This window comes from Salvelinus fontinalis, chromosome 16 (genome assembly GCF_029448725.1).
Source record: "Salvelinus fontinalis isolate EN_2023a chromosome 16, ASM2944872v1, whole genome shotgun sequence".
Lineage (NCBI taxonomy): Eukaryota > Metazoa > Chordata > Actinopteri > Salmoniformes > Salmonidae > Salvelinus > Salvelinus fontinalis.
The window spans coordinates 6891578-6907782 of record NC_074680.1 but is presented as its reverse complement, the minus strand read 5'-3'; the positions used below and the strand labels follow the sequence as shown (position 1 = coordinate 6907782).

The 16205-nt window shown below is 43.4% G+C and overlaps 1 protein-coding gene across 3 annotated transcripts in view; it reads right to left on the bottom strand.

Moving 5' to 3' along the window:
- Positions 1–1680: 1680 nt before the first annotated feature.
- LOC129812577 (ribosomal protein S6 kinase 2 alpha) overlaps positions 1681–16205 on the bottom strand; it is a 122823-nt gene continuing 108298 nt past the window's right edge. For all 3 annotated transcript variants that reach the window (XM_055864246.1, XM_055864245.1, XM_055864244.1), the window contains 8 exons: positions 12196–12321; positions 11679–11768; positions 11377–11535; positions 10883–11044; positions 9455–9531; positions 9176–9293; positions 8445–8582; positions 1681–3638 (listed from right to left, as the gene is read on the bottom strand). In XM_055864246.1, the coding sequence (XP_055720221.1) occupies positions 3516–3638; positions 8445–8582; positions 9176–9293; positions 9455–9531; positions 10883–11044; positions 11377–11535; positions 11679–11768; positions 12196–12321 (993 nt within the window). In that variant the 3' untranslated portion in view covers positions 1681–3515. The remainder of the gene's footprint in view (positions 3639–8444; positions 8583–9175; positions 9294–9454; positions 9532–10882; positions 11045–11376; positions 11536–11678; positions 11769–12195; positions 12322–16205) is intronic.

Below are 16205 nucleotides of genomic sequence, written 5' to 3'. Positions count from 1 at the left end.
GGTTCCCTCCAGACGTGACGCTTGGCATTCAGGCCAAAGAGTTCAATCTCGGTTTCATCAGACCAGAAAATCTTGTTTCTCATGATCTGAGAGTCTTTAGGGTGCCTTTTGGCAAACTCCAAGCGGGCTGTCGTGCCTTTTACTGAGTGGCTTCTGTTCGGCCACTCTACCATAAAGGCCTGATTGGTGGAGTGCTGCAGAGATGGGAGAACATTTCAGAAGGACAATCATCTCCACAGAGGAACTCTAGAGCTCTGTCAGTGATTATCGGGTTAATGGTCACCTCCCTGACCAAGGCCCTTCTTCCCCGATTGTTCAGTTTGGCTGGGAGGCCAACTCTAGGAAGAGTCTTGGTGGTTCCAAACTTCTTCCATTTAAGAATGATGGAGAACACTGTATTCTTGGGGACCTTCAATGCTGCAGAAATGTTTTGGTACCCTTCCCCAGATCTGTGCCTCGACACAATCCTGTCTCGGAGCTCTACGGACAATTCCTTCGACCTCATGGCTTGGTTTTTTGCTCTGACATGCATTGTCAACTGTGGGACCTTATATAGACAGGTGTGTGCCTTTCCAAATCATGTCCAATCAATTGAGTTTACCACAGGTGGACTCCAATCAAGTTTTTAGAAACATTAAGGTTGATCAATGGAAATAGGATGCACCTGAGCTCAATGTCGAGTCTCATAGAAAACAGTCTGAATACTTAGAAATAACTTAATTACATGTTTTTCTAAAAACCTTTGTCATTATAGGGTATTGTGTGTAGATTGCTGAGGCAGAAACGTAACGAAATGTGGAAAAAGTCGAGGGGTCTGAATACTTTCCGAATGCACCGTATATGTTAGAGTAGCTTCCATTGAAGAACACTCTCTGGGTTTTATAGGATCAATAATTCTCCAACCATGTGATATAAAGCCATATAGCAAGTTTGTTTTTTTCAATAACAATTCATGTTCAACAATACAGCTCCAACTATCATATTATCTATTTATATGAACCAATCATGAGTCCGTGAAGAACAATATGAGTACCCTTCTCTATACACATGCTAAAAGTCAGTTAACTTCTCTGAAAAATAGCATTGTGTTTAGAATGAATTAGCTTTTCTATTTGATGTTGAACAGAATATTGTAGGGTTTGTTGGCCATTGTGAAGGAGGTAGGAATTAGGCAAGTATGTGGAGGTACTGTATGCGAGTAAGAGTTTGCGTATTTTAATGAGCGGATGGTAGTCTGTTTTCAGGGAGCGTGTGGTCAAGTACACAAATGTGTTATAGAAGAGGAAAGTGTTACTATGCTAAAAGCTGCCTAAGCGTGCATGTGTGTGCCTGCAGCAGACGTCCATCACAGGAGCTAGTCAGTGCATTGGAGGACGTTTGGGAAGTACATGAAAGTGTGCTACATGTGCTGCAGACAGGCAGTGAGATGCAGTGTTTTTCTGCTTGCGTAACACACTGTTCCCTAGGTGTTTTAAAGGAACACTCACATCCATCACTACAGCACAGGGTCTAAGGACACACTACACTTAAAGGTGGTCCATAAAGTGTATGAAAATAAAGACACTGACAGACTAATATAGGAACATGTTGAATTCCTGAATTGAGTGCAACCCTGTTATTTGTATTATATTATTATTAATGTACGCATACATGCAGACAATAAGAGACAAAGCAGTCTGATCAGCGCAGATACTTTTTTTAATAGAAAGGAATCTCATTTTAATACCCTATAGGCCCGAATCCCCACTGCTGCAATGGCAGAAATACCCCCTGTACCCCATCCTGACCCACCAACCTCCTTTCGACAGATATGCTTCAGATATCTAAGGGTCAAGCCTAAAGAAGCTTACGGAATCTAACGTATGCTGTAGGTCAAGTTACCTTACAAGCTACTTAAACTTAGCCACAAATGTGTACTATTCCAATACAGCAAATAATACAATGATCATTTTGTCCAGAAGTTATTATGATTAAGTAAAATAGAGAAAGAACTTGATGGAAGTCCAGGACTTTTCACACTGCCGAGCCAAACCGTACTGAGCTGGCCTGGTTAAAATAGCAGAGCCGGCGCAGCTTGGTTCAGGTTGGCACAATAGTGTTTAAAGACCGTTACCCTTGTAGTAGAGTCAAACTGAACAGGAGACAAAAATAACCTGTGGCCATTCACTTAAGGCCTGATTAAAACCAGCAGACAGGCAATTTCAAATCAGAAAAGCCCAAACAATATTGTTTGAGTAGAAGATGAAAACCAATGCTTTACAGTGACTTTAAGAGAGTGCATTTGAGTGCTCAGTACAATCGTTTCGACAATCAATCTCACCATACTTAACATTGAAACAGAGGAGGATTGTGGGAAAGAGTCCATCGTGGACCCTCCAACAGCGTGTGCTCGACATACCTTTTACAAAATGTTATCACCACTTTCTTTGGACCGAACAACAAAACATAACAGGCAACAACAAAAGTGAACACAAGACAGACAAGCATTCAAAATATGCATATCCAAGAAGAAAACACAAATGGGGGAAAAACGGAATATAGATTTCAACATGCCAACTTGTTTAGGGCATTACAGATACTCTTATTCATTTTTTTACAATAAAAATATTTGGACATATCTCCAATCTTATTTTTTTTTCTTTCTCAGAATCGGCAAGGTCACTAAGAAAAGTGTAGATAAGAGAAGGACAAAGCGACATGACGCCACACTGGACCATACCATGCAAACAACTTCCTGCAACTTTCCCTAGGACTGGACTCACTAAGTCATGCAAATGGACAGCGAGACACTCAGCTTGGGAAAAAAAACATTAGCGGCGACTACATTACCCAGAATTGCTACTTCTGGTATAGTCTCATTTATGGCAAAATATTTGTTCATTTGAATGGTCATTACAAAATAGGAAAATGATAGCAATAAACTGATCTCATTTTGTGCCATAGTCCCTTCAAGCTTTCCCAATGGGAAAAACAAGAAACAAATCAATTTGGCAGTAGCCTACTACTACGTAAAGCTGATCAACTGGAGCGAGAGCGACACACCAAACAGACATACAGAAAGACGGACGTGCAGAGAGCTGAGCGGCAGCCAATCACAACGATGCTGAGGGGAGAGCCAATCAAAACGACAGCAGAACAGAAACACTACCAAAACATCAACAGCGGTCATCCACGTCCTCTGCGGTAGCAGGTTGTCTCGCAAACTCAAGGCTCGCACACAACTCTTATCCAAAATATACTGCGAACACATTTGTCAAAACCTGCCGCTACCCCACTGCCTCCTTATCCCCAGTCATGTCCTGTCACTAGTCCAGGTGTGATTGACAGCCAGTGACCACACCTATCGAGGAGGAAACTGAGACGACTGATATCACCGGCAGGGGGAGGTGACTACAGCAGAGTACAGTCAGTGGTCCTTGGCTGGTTAAACTGAGGTTGTCTCTTCAGTCCCGTGACTTACTGCTGTACGGACTGACTGGGGCTGTTCTAGCTAGAGTCTGGGGGTCTACATGGTTCTACAGAGAGGTGGAGGGGAGCTTCTTGACACGTCGCTGGGCCAGGAACGAAGACTCGATGGGCTTCAGCTCTGGCGTGGGCTGGGAGCTCTTCAAGGCCGAGTAGGTGGCCGCCATCGCCCCCTGTCAGAAGAGAAGAGGTAGTGCAATGTCAAGATATCAGTTTGGAGGACAAACAGTTCCAGTTGCATTCACACACAGGATCTGGCACCTCTAACTTCTTATGGCTGAAGGGGCAGTATTGAGTAGCTTGGATGAAAGGTGCACAGAGGTGCCCAGAGTAAACGGCCTGCTCCTATGTCATAGTTGCTAATATATGCATATTATTATTAGTATTGGATAGAACACACTCTGAAGTTTCTAAAACTGTTTGAATTATGTCTGTGGGTATAACAGAACTCATATGGCAGGCAAAAACCTGAGAAGTTCCACTTCCTGTTTGGATATTTTCTGGGGTGCCAGATTTTCAACCAAGCTCTCATTGAAAATACAGAGAGATATGGATGGGTTTTCACTTCCTACGGCTTCCACTAGATGTCAACAGTCAATAGAACTTCGTCTGATTACTAATGTGAAGGGGGGGCTGAAGGAGACAGGAATTAGTAATCACTTCCATGAGGTGCCCACGCATTGAACTGGCGCGTTCACGTGAGAGTGAGCTCCGTTCCATCGGTCAATTGAAGTCGATGTAATTCTCCGGTTGGAATGTTATTCAAGATGTATGTTAACAACATTCTAAAGATTGATTCAGTACATCGTTTGACATGTTTCTACTGACTGTAACGGAACTTTTGGACATTTCGTCACATTAGTGGACGCGCTTTGAGACTTGTTAGGGCGTTTGGTAAACAATTCGAAAGTAGCTAATTGGACATAAATAACAGACATTATCAAGCATTTATTGTGGACCTGGGATTCCTAGGACTGCATTCTGATGAAGTTCAAAGGTAAGGAAACATTTATCATGTATTTTCTGGTTTCTGTTGAGTCCAACATGGCGGCTAATTTGGCTATTGTTCTGAGCTCCGTCTCAGAATATTGCATGGTTTATTTTTCTGTAAAGTTTTTTTTAAGATCTGACACAGCGGTTGCATTAAGGAGAGGTATATCTATAATTCCATGTGTATAACTTGTATTATCATCTACATTTATGATGAGTATTTCTGTTGAAACAATGTGGCTATGCAAAATCACTTGATGTTTTTGCAACTAGTGATTCTAACGCGCCAATGTAAACTCAGATTTTTTTTATATAAATATGAACTTTATCAAACAAAACATGCATGTATTGTGTAACATGAAGTCCTATGACTGTCATCTGATGAAGATAATCAAAGGTTAGTGATTAATTTTCTCTATTTCTGCTTTTTGTGACTGCTATATTTCTCTTGAAAAATGGCTGTGCTTATTGTGGTTTTGTGGTGACCTAACATAATCGTTTGTGGTGCTTTAGCTGAAAAGCCTATTTGAAATCGGACACTTTGGTGGGATTAACAACAAGATTACCTTTAAAATGATATAAGACACATGAATGTCTGAGGAATTTTTATTATGAGATTTCTGTTTTTTGAATTTGGCGCCCTGCACTGTCACTGGCTGCTGTCATATTGATCCCGGTGACGGGATTGCAGCCATAAGAAGTTCCAGTTGCATTCACACACAGGATCTGGCACCTCTTTACGACAGTTGCATTCCGGAACCTATTTGACCGGATCCGGTACATCTTGTGGCATGAAAGATAATTTAGGTGCACTATGCAGAAATCGCTCTGCCATTTCCTGGCTTCTAAAATTCTTTTATTTTAATTTTAATTTTTTATCCCATTTTCTCCCCAATTTTCGTGGTATCCAATCGCTAGTAATTACTACCTTGTCTCATCGCTACAACTCCCGTACGGGCTCGGGAGAGACGAAGGTCGAAAGCCATGCGTCCTCCGAAGCACAACCCAACCAGCCGTACTGCTTCTTAACACAGCGCGCCTCCAACCCGGAAGCCAGCCGCACCAATGTGTCGGAGGAAACATCGTGTACCTGGCCCCCTTGGCTGGCGCGCACTGCGCCCGGCCCGCCACAGGAGTCGCTGGAGCGCGATGAGACAAGGATATCCCTACCGGCCAAACCCTCCCTACCCCGGACGACGCTATGCCAATTGTGCGTCGCCCCACGGACCTCCCGGTCGCGGCCGGCTGCGACAGAGCCTGGGCGCGAACCCAGAGACTCTGGTGGCGGAGTAAGCACTGGGATGCAGTGCCCTAGACCACTGCGCCACCCGGGAGGCCCTGGCTTCTAAAATTCTAGTACAGCGTAGAGAATCATTTTGCCATCTAAACCGATGTGAAATGTATTTTTTAGCTGTTTGAAGTTGGTGTTCAAAACTGAAAATAAAGACACAAACTAAATTTAATATTGGGAAGCATAGAAATAACCCACATAGAATATATCTACTGCTTCTTATGCTCGCTTTAAATGAGAATGACAGATCTATAAACTCACATGTGTGAATTTGGTCAGGTCTCCCAAAAAGTTACACATTGCATCTTTAACTTGAAAGAGAAGGCAATTTGAATAAAAGCAATCAGAGTGTATTAAGATGCCTCCTCGTTAATTATCCTGCCCAAATGTCATGTAAAAAAAAACGTATTTCCAGCCAGCGCCTGATATTCTGAGAAATGATTACGGTTGGGCCAGGCCAGGGATTTGTGCAACATTGAAGTCTGGTGAGAGAAAAGCGCCTGTATATCTCATAGAACTAGAATGAAATTACATTTCTATGATCCCTCTCCCACTCTCTGCTCTGATAGATATTGCTAGAAATAAATAGCTGGGGATTGTATAATGTAGCCCAATCACAAGGCATACCCTACAGTCGGTAACACGCTGCAAATAGGCTATCAATCAACTAAACAGGCCTTTCGCAATATTTTTAATACAATTGTGGGAAAAGCACGGGTTGGAAAGCAAATGGCTCTCGCTGAAAATTAGACGTGTATGTTTGTAGGCTCCCAACATATTTTATAAATTCCCAAATACAGTTGAAGTCGGAAGTTAACATACACCTTAGCCAAATACATTTAAACTCAGTTTAACAATTCCTGACATTTAATCCCAGTAAAAATTCCCTGTCTTAGGTCAGTTAGGATCACTACTATTTTAAGAATGTGAAATGTCAGAATAATAGCAGAGAGAATGATTTATTTCATCACATTCCCAGTGGGTCAGAAATGTACATACAGTCAATTAGTATTTGGTAACATTGCCTTTAAATTGTTTTACTTGGATCAAACGTTTCGGGTAGCCTTCCACAAGCTTCCCACAATAAGTTGGGTGAATTTTGGCCCGGTCCTCCTGACAGAGCTGGTGTAACAGTCAGGTTTGTAGGCCTCCTTGATCGCACATGCTTTTTCAGTTCTGCCCACAAATTTTCTATAGGATTGAAGGCAGGGCTTTGTATGATCTTTGTCCCCATGTGCAGTTGCAAACCGTAGTCTGACTTTTTTTATGCCGGTTTTGGAGCAGTGGCTTCTTCCTTGCTGAGCGGCCTTTCAGGTTATGTCGATTATAGGACTCGTTTTACTGTGGATATAGATACTTTTGTACCTGTTTCCTCCAGCATCTTCACACGGTCCTTTGTGGTTGTTCTGGGATTGATTTGCACTTTTTGCACCAACGTACGTTCATCTCTAGGAGACAGAACGCGTCTCCTTCCTGAGCGGTATGACGGCTGAGTGGTCCCATTGTGTTTATACTTGCGTACTATTGTTTGTACAGATGAACGTGGTACCTTCGGGCGTTTGGAAGTTTCTCCAAAGGATGAACCAGACTTGGAGTTTTTTTCTGAGGTCTTGGCTGATTTCTTTTGATTTTCCCATGATGTCAAGCAAAGAGGCACTGAGTTTGAAGGTAGCCTTGAATTACATCCACAGGTACTCCTCCAATTGACTCAAATGATGTCAATTAGCCAATCAGAAGCTTCTAAAGCCATGACATCGTTTTCTGGAATTTTCCAAGCTGTTTAAAGGCACAGTCAACTTAATAAACTTCTGACCCACAGGAATTGTGATACAGTGAGTTAAGTGAAATAATCTGTCTGTAAACTATTGTTGGAAAAATGACTTGTGTCATGCACAAAGTAGATGTCCTAACCGACTTGCCAAAACTATAGTTTGTGAACAAGAAATTTGTGGAGTGGTTGAAAAATGGGTCAATGACTCCAACCTATGTAAACTTCCGACTTCAACTGTAGGCCTATTGAGCGAACAGCATCACTGGTGAGTGACACTTGAACTTGATTAGGACTATAATTTCCTCCTCATATTGTACAATATTTTGTCTCCGCTATTTGTTGCATTCAAGACAAGGCTGTTTTGTATTTCTCCGTCAGTGTCAAAGTAGCCTGTCATTTCGATAATTTGTGTGGTATTAAATATTTCACTAAAGTTTCCAGTTAAGTAAAATGACATAAAATGTTTTTATATTTTATTTATTTTTATTTTACCGTTATTTTACCAGGTAAGTTGACTGAGAACACGTTCTCATTTGCAGCAACGACCTGGGGAATAGTTACAGGGGAGAGGAGGGGGATGAATGAGCCAATTGTAAAGGGTAACCTAACGGACTAAACCGCTGCCTCCGGATCACATATACCGCTGCAGCATGGGTTCGAATCCGGCCCATGACCACTTCAGCACACTCTCTATCCATCTTTCCCATTGTCTCTCCTCTATCCAATAAAGCATAAAATATATCTTTAAAATAAAAAGTTTGGTCACATTGCTTTATTCCGGAATATACTTTTCGGGACTGTAATGGCATTGTCAGCTGTGTCCAATAGAAATAGAAATTCACCATGTGAACAAGAATGGAGTTGACTCCCAACCCTGGATTTCCTAGTGGGCACAGCATAGTGTACATTATAGTATCAATCCAGTACCTTGACCAGCTTAGCGTCCTGGTGCTGCAGCTGGCTGTTGGGCAGCTTGTCCCTCTGAACGATCCAGGGGTGCTTGAGGACCTGCATGGCCGTCAGCCGCTGGTGGGGGTCCACGTGGAGCATCTTAGACACCAGGTCCTATAGAGAAAGAACACACAGCAGGAAGGAAGAAATGAGTTTTTTTTGTTGTTGTACTTTTACCCCTTTTTCTCCCCAGTTTCGTGATCCAATTGGTAGTTAGTCTTGTCCCATCGCTGCAAATCCCCTACGGACTCGGGAGAGGCGAAGGTCGTGAGCCATGCGTCCTCCGAAACACGACCCCTGAAACACTGCTCGCTATTCCGGAAGCCAGTCGCACCAATGTGTCGGAGAAAACACCATCCAGCTTGCGACCAAAGTCAGCTAGCAGGCGCCCGGCATGCCACTACCGCTAGAGCGCGATGGGACAAGGAAATCCCGGAAGGCCAAACGCTCGCCTAACCAGGACGACGCTGGGCCAATTGTGCACCGCCTTATGGGTCTCCCGGTCACGGCCAGCTATGACAGTCTGGAATCAAACCTGGGTCAGTAGTGACGCCTCAAGTGCTGCGATGCAGCACTGCGCCACTCGGGAGGCCGGATTGATGGGTTTGTGTCATTATATACTGTACACCTCTATCCTTGAAATCCAAACTAAACCACTATTGTTTCACTTCAAGTCTCCCAGAAAGTCCCAGTCAGTCCTACTGTACCTTGGCTGCGTCCGACACAGCGTCCCAGTTGCCTCCGGTCAGGGTGAAGTGACCACTTCCTATCCTGCTCAGGATCTCATCTGGAGTGTCCTCGGGCCCGTTGGCAAACGGAGTGAAGCTGAAGGGGGAGGGAGGGAGGGAGCACGTGGGACAAGTCAAATGAGAGAGTGTGTATGCACGCGAGTGACAAAATCACATTTTGTTGGATGTAGATGCCCTGCGGAGTGGAATATAGTGCACAGATGTATGAGTGGTATGTAGTGTGTGTGTGTTCCTCACCCAGCCAACATGGTGTACAGCAAGACACCCAGACTCCAAACATCACAGCCCTCGTCATAGCCCTGACGCTTCAACACCTGGAACACACAGATAGAGCAATACGTCACAATGTTGGCTATCGTGCATCACCGGGGTAAAGCTATACGCTCTAGAATTTGACAAGGACGCTACACTGAGCATACAAAACATTACGAACACCTGCTCTTTCCAGGTGGATCCAGGTGAAAGCTATGATCCCTTATTGATGTCAATTGTTAAATCCACATCAATCAGTGTAGATAAAGGGGAGGAGACAGGTTAAAGGAGGAGTTTTAAGCCTGGAGACAATTGAGGCATGGATTGTGTATGTGTGCCATTCAGAGGGGCTGTCCCGTTCTGTGAGTTTGTGTGGCCTACCACTTCGCAACTGAGCCATTGCTGCTCCTAGACGTTTCCACTTCCCAGTAACAGCACTTAGTTGACCGGGGCAGCTCTAGCACGGCAGAAATTTGACGAACTGACTTGTTGAAAAGGTGGCATCCTATGACGGTCCCACATTGAAAGTCACTGAGCTCTTCAGTGAGGCCATTCTACTGCCAATGTTTGTCTATGGAAATTGCATGGCTGTGTGATCCATTTTTATACACCTGTCAGCAACTGGTATGGCTGAAATAGCCAAATTCACTAATTTGAAGAGGTGTCCACATACTTTTGTATATATAGTGTATCTTTTGATTTCTATGGTTTGTATCATTCACAACTGAAGTTGCCAAGCAACTCTAAATCTAGCGTAGGCTATAGGACCCGTTTCAAATTATTACTCTTACGCTCAACATAGCCACTTCATATGTGCATTCTCACTCCAAAATGGGAAAAATATCCTTTCTATTTTATTCAGCTAAGTTCAATTATATTCTTCTTAATAGAAAATCATATAAAATAAAATAATGGCATATCTTGTCTGCTAAAATAACAAGCCTTACAGCCTGATAACAGTTGGCCAACTCCTAAGCTCTTCGAATAAAATACATTTTCTTAATAATGTTTCTTTAGACCTGCCTAAAATAAATAATGGATTTATTGTATGTTCAATTGATTTATTATACTTTTTAAAAATGTAGATGCACCAGCGGCTTGTATGCGGAGGCCTGGAGACAATAACCGGCTGACAAAATGTCATGACCGCCACAGCCACTGGTTTGTGTCAAGAACTACAACAGTTTCCTGTGTATATCAAGAATGGTCCACCACCCAAAGGACATCCAGCCAAATCGACAACTGTGGGAAGCATTGGAGTTAACAAGGCCAGCATCCATGCCCCGACGAATTGAGGCTGTTCTGAGGGCAAAAGGGGGGATGCAACTCAATATTAGGAAGGTTTTCCTAATGTGTGGTATACAGGTATTAATCATAATCGTCATCACACACAAACACAGTCCCGGGCCTTACCTCCGGGGCTACGAAGTTAGCGGTATAGCAGGGGGTCATGAGTAGGCCGTTGTCAGCTCTCAGCTGCTTGGCGAAACCAAAGTCACAGATCCTGATTGACTCGGGGTTCCCCAACTCATCTACATACAGGATGTTACTGGGCTTCAGGTCCCTGTGGACCACCTGGAGAGAAGGGAGGTGGAGAAATGAGGAACGGAGGGGAAGGAGAGGTAGATGTGAAGCGGGAGAAGGAGAGAGGATTGAAAGACAACTTAGTAAGGGTCAAATATTAACAAAAATAAATCTTCAACTGTTACTTCCAATGGACATTTTGGAGATACAATGTTGGTTGTACATTATTTGCCTCGAGTGTTAATACTGTGACAAATATTTTTTTAAAGTAAGAATATTACAACATAGGAAAAAGGAATATCTAGAAACTCTTGTTAAGACAAAGTCCATTCAAGTCCATATTCAGCAGTATGTTACAGTATGTGTGTAGAGCGTTGTCTCACCCCCTGTGCGTGGAGGTATTCGACAGTCTTGGTGATGGTGTGGAGCACGGAGCTGGCCTCGCGCTCTGAGAAGAACTTCTGTTTGAGGATCCGGTCCAGCAGCTCCCCGCCTCGCATCAGCTCTGTCACCAGATACACCTGCTTCCCATTGTCATACACCTGACGGATGGAAGGAACACATGAAGGATGATTCAGTCTGTGCAGGTGTGTGTGCGTGTACTCACTTCCTTCCGGGTGATGATTGTGTGTGTGCTCACATCCTTCAGGGTGATGATCATGTGTGTGTGTCAGTGTACACTCACATCCTTCAGGGTGATGATGTTGGGGTGCTGGCCGTATCGCAGCAGGATCTCGATCTCCTCTGAGGGGTCCGTCATGGTCTTGTCAATCACCTGGTAGTGCATAATAAAACAGGCGCCATTATAAACACCCCATTATGAAACCATTGTGATTGAGACGGTGCGAGACAAGAGATAGGAAAGGATTAGAACAGCACTCTTCAAAAAGACAGATCTGAATAACTTACTCTACATAAATTGTTCAAAATGTATATTTTAGAGAGTTATGTCCAATTACTGTATTCACAATGATTCAGCACCCCACAAGATGGACGAATAAAACGTGTGGGACTGGGGAGAGTGATTTGCTTGATATTTCAGGATATACACCCAGAGAGAGGGAGGCTGGTATGTTTTGGTACCTTGGCGGGGTACTCTGTGTTGGTGGCTTTGGGGACGCGGGTCTTGCAGACAGAGAAGTGTGTGTGTGTGTGTGTGTGTGTGTGTGTGTGTGTGTGTGTGTGTCTGTGCGTGTTCTGACCTTGGCGGCGTACTCGGTGTTGGTGGCTTTGTGGACGCAGCGCTTGCAGACAGAGAAGGAGCCCATGCCGATGTCTTCCTTCAGCACGTAGCCATCGCTGAACAACAGGTTCTTCCCATGGAGTTGCTGCAGCAAACAGAAAACATAGGGAAATGAGTGCTACTGTATTGGTCACAGCATCTCACACACAGTTTATGTTTTTATATATTCTTTTATTTCACCTTTATTTAAACAGGTAGACTAGTTGAGAACAAGTTCTCATTTACAACTGCGACCTGGCCAAGATAAAGCAAAGCAGTGCGACACAAACAACAGAGTTACACATGGAATAAACAAACATACAGTCAATAATACGATAGAAAAAGTCTATATACAGTGTTGCAAATGAGATAGGATAAGGGATGTAAGGCAATAAATAGGCCATATTGGCAAATTAATTACAATATAGCGATTAAACACTGGAGTGATAGATGCAATAGATGCAACTTCTGCACAAGTAGAGATACTGGGGTGCAAAGGAGCAAAATAAATCAAATAAATAACAGCATGGGGATGAGGTAGTTGGATGGGCTATTTACAGATGAGCTATGTACAGGTGCAGTGATCTGTGAGCTGCTCTGACAGCTGGTGCTTAAAGCTAGTGAGGGAGATATGAGTCTCCAGCTTCAGTGATTTTTGCAGTTCGTTCCAGTCATTGGCAGCAGAGAACTGGAAGGAAAGGCGGCCAAAGTAGGAATTGGCTTTGGGGGTGACCAGTGAAATACACCTGCTGGAGCGCATGCTACGGGTGGGTGCTGCTGGTGACCAGTGAGCTGAGATAAGACGGGCTTTACCTAGCAAAGACGTATAGATGACCTGAAGCCAGTGGGTGTGGTGACGAATATGAAGCGAGGGCCAGCCAACAAGAGCATACAGGTTGCAGAGGTGGGTAGTATATGGGGCTTTTGTGACAAAACGGATGGCACTGTGATACACTGCATCCAATTTGCTGAGTAGAGTGTTGGAGGCTATTTTGTAAACGACATCGCCGAAGTCAAGGATCGGTAGGATAGTCAGTTTTACGAGGGTATGTTTGGCAGCATGAATGAAGGAGGCTTTGTGCTGCGAAATAGGAAGCTGATTCTAGAGTTAATTTTAGATTGGAGATGCTTAATGTGAGTCTGGAAGGAGAGTTTACAGTCTAACCAGACATCTAGGTATTTGTAGTGGTCCACATATTCTAAGTCAGAACCATCCAGAGTAGTGATGCTGGACGGGCGGGCAGGTGTGGGCAGCGATCGGTTTAAGAGCATGCATTCAGTTTTACTTGCATTTAACAGCAGTTGAAGGCCACGGAAGGAGAGTTGTATGGCATTGAAGCTCGTCTGGATGTTAGTTAGCACAGTGTCCAAAGAAGGGCCAGAAGTATACAGAATGGTGTCGTCTGCGTAGAGGTGGATCAAAGAATCACCAGCAGCAAGAGCTAGGCAGGGGTCCAGGCCAATTGGCAAAATAGGTATTGTAGCCCAAGGAGTGGCTGATGGACCTCTTCGGCTAGCCGGGAAATAGGCCTAGCAAATGCTAGCTCCAGGCTAGTTGGTTCTTGCTTCGGAACAGAGACGTTAGCCAGGAGTGGCCACGCGGATAGCAGCTAGCTAGCTGCGATGATCCAGGTGAAAAGGTTCAGAGCTTGTGGTAAGAATCCGGAGAAAAATATATCCGATTTGCTCTGGTTTGAGTCGCGCTGTGCAGACTGGCTCGAGTTGTCCGGGCTAAAAGGTAGCTGATGACCGCTAGCAGTGGCTAGATGACTATTAGCTAGTTAGCTGGCTAGCTTCTGTTGGGGGTTTTGGTTCAAAAGTGAAGAAAATCGCAGATTCATAGGCGGATTGCAGGAGAGTATGTTGAGGTTAAGAAAAAAATATATGCTCAGAAAAAAAATTATAAAAAGATACACAATTTATACACGGGACACGACGAGGACAAAAGACTTCTGACTGCCATCATGGCGTAGCAAGGCTACAACTGCTTTACAAACACAACAATCAATGTGTTTATTATTTTTTTTTTTTTATATTCGTCCACACAGCCACACCCCATTCCATTAGGGACCTCAGTCAACCGAGCTACGGATTGTTCACTCGGCTACCGTCTGGCAGACAGAGACAACGCAGGTGCGTCAGTGCCAAGACTGAGAGAATAAACCCCAGCTTCTATTACCAGGCATCAGACTGTTGAACAGCCATCACTAGCCATCTACCAGGTGATGCACACACACACACCTCATACTCAAACACACGCACCTACAGACATAGCCAACGCTGTTGTCCCATGTCATAGAGACATTGATCCACTGGACACTTCCCATTTCACACTGAGTATTTACTGTAAATACTGCATTCCAGACATAACTCATTCTAATATTTATTCTTTGTATTTAGTTATACTGTTTCAGTGGGGTGTATTCATGGATGCCAAGGGAAGCCAGGCTTGCCCCAAAAATGGACAAAAAAATAAATAAAAATGTGTCTGTTTCATAATTTTCCTTCAGTTTGTATCGCAAAAAGCATCAGAACGAGCAAAACAGCACCCCTCTATCTCAGTATGTGTAGCCCATCTATCTAATGCTGTCTGGTCAAAACGAGTATGATATTGTTGCCGCCCGCAGCATTGAATGCCATCAAGCATATGGCCTCCCTTGATACATTTTTTTATAAAATAGTAGCCAATCAGCGTTGAGCTAAACTGAGTGAGCGCAACTGTGAATGGTCCTGGCGCACAAGATATGGATGAAAATACACTCAAATTAAAGCTGAAAGTCTGCACTTTAACTTCATAGTCGTTGTATCATTTCAAATCCAAACTGCTGGAGTACAGAGCCAAAAAAAAAAAAAAAAAAAAAAAAAAAAAAGTGTTACTGTCTCAATACTTCCGAGCAAACTATTTATCTTATGTTGACTGGACTAAATCATTTTTGGTATCTTTTAGTTGACTAAGCATTGATGATGATGAAATCTTAAAGTTGAAATGGTGCTGGTTGGAATAGTGGTGGCAGCTCCTGTTTTCTTTGCGACTTGCAGTGAAACTCTCCGTGGTTCTACATCAATAGTTGTTTAGCAGTCCGAAAACGTTGAAAACTTTAACTTGCTTGACCTGTAGGTCATGTAACTGTTTGTTACATGCAATATGCTTTGTGGACTACACTGGATAGAGGTTGCTCTCGGGTTTTGTGATGAAACAAAGGTGTGGTTGTATTTATTACTGCCACTGTGTCTTCTTGTCTCGGCCTTTAGGCCTATATATATCACGGTGGCAAGGCAAGGTATATGACTGAACAGATTGCAGTGCAAACAACGCTATCATCACAACACATGGTTTGTAATATGGCAATTTTTTCCTGGCTTGGCTTCCCCAGTGATTTTACCCACGCACCACTACTGTTTATACACACCGCATATATATATACACACACACACACACACACACACTTGACATAGCTCAATGTAATATCTACTGCTGTACATATCATTCTTAGTATATCTTGTCTAAATTCTTCCAGTGTACATGCGTATAGATTGCATTTTGATTACTGTTACGATGCTATTTAGGTTAATTGGATTATTCCTGAACACATTTGAACACCTACTCATTCCAGGGTTTTTCTTTATTTTTTACATTGTAGAATAGTAGTGAAGACATCAAAACTATGACATAACACATATGGAATCATGTAGTATTGAGGAGTATAGCACCTCAGTCATCGGCTTGATCAATAAGTGCATCGACTTCGCCGTCCCCAAAGTGACCGTACGTACATTTCCCAACCAGAATCCATGGATTACAGGCAACTTCCGCACTGTGCTAAAGGCTAGAGCATGCCGCTTTCAAGGAGCGGGACACTAATCTGGTTGAATATAAGAAATCCTGCTATGCCCTCCGACGAACCATCAAACAGGTAAAGCGTCAATACAGGACTAAGAATGAATCCTACTACACCGGCTCTGACGATCGTCGGATGTGAAAACTATTAG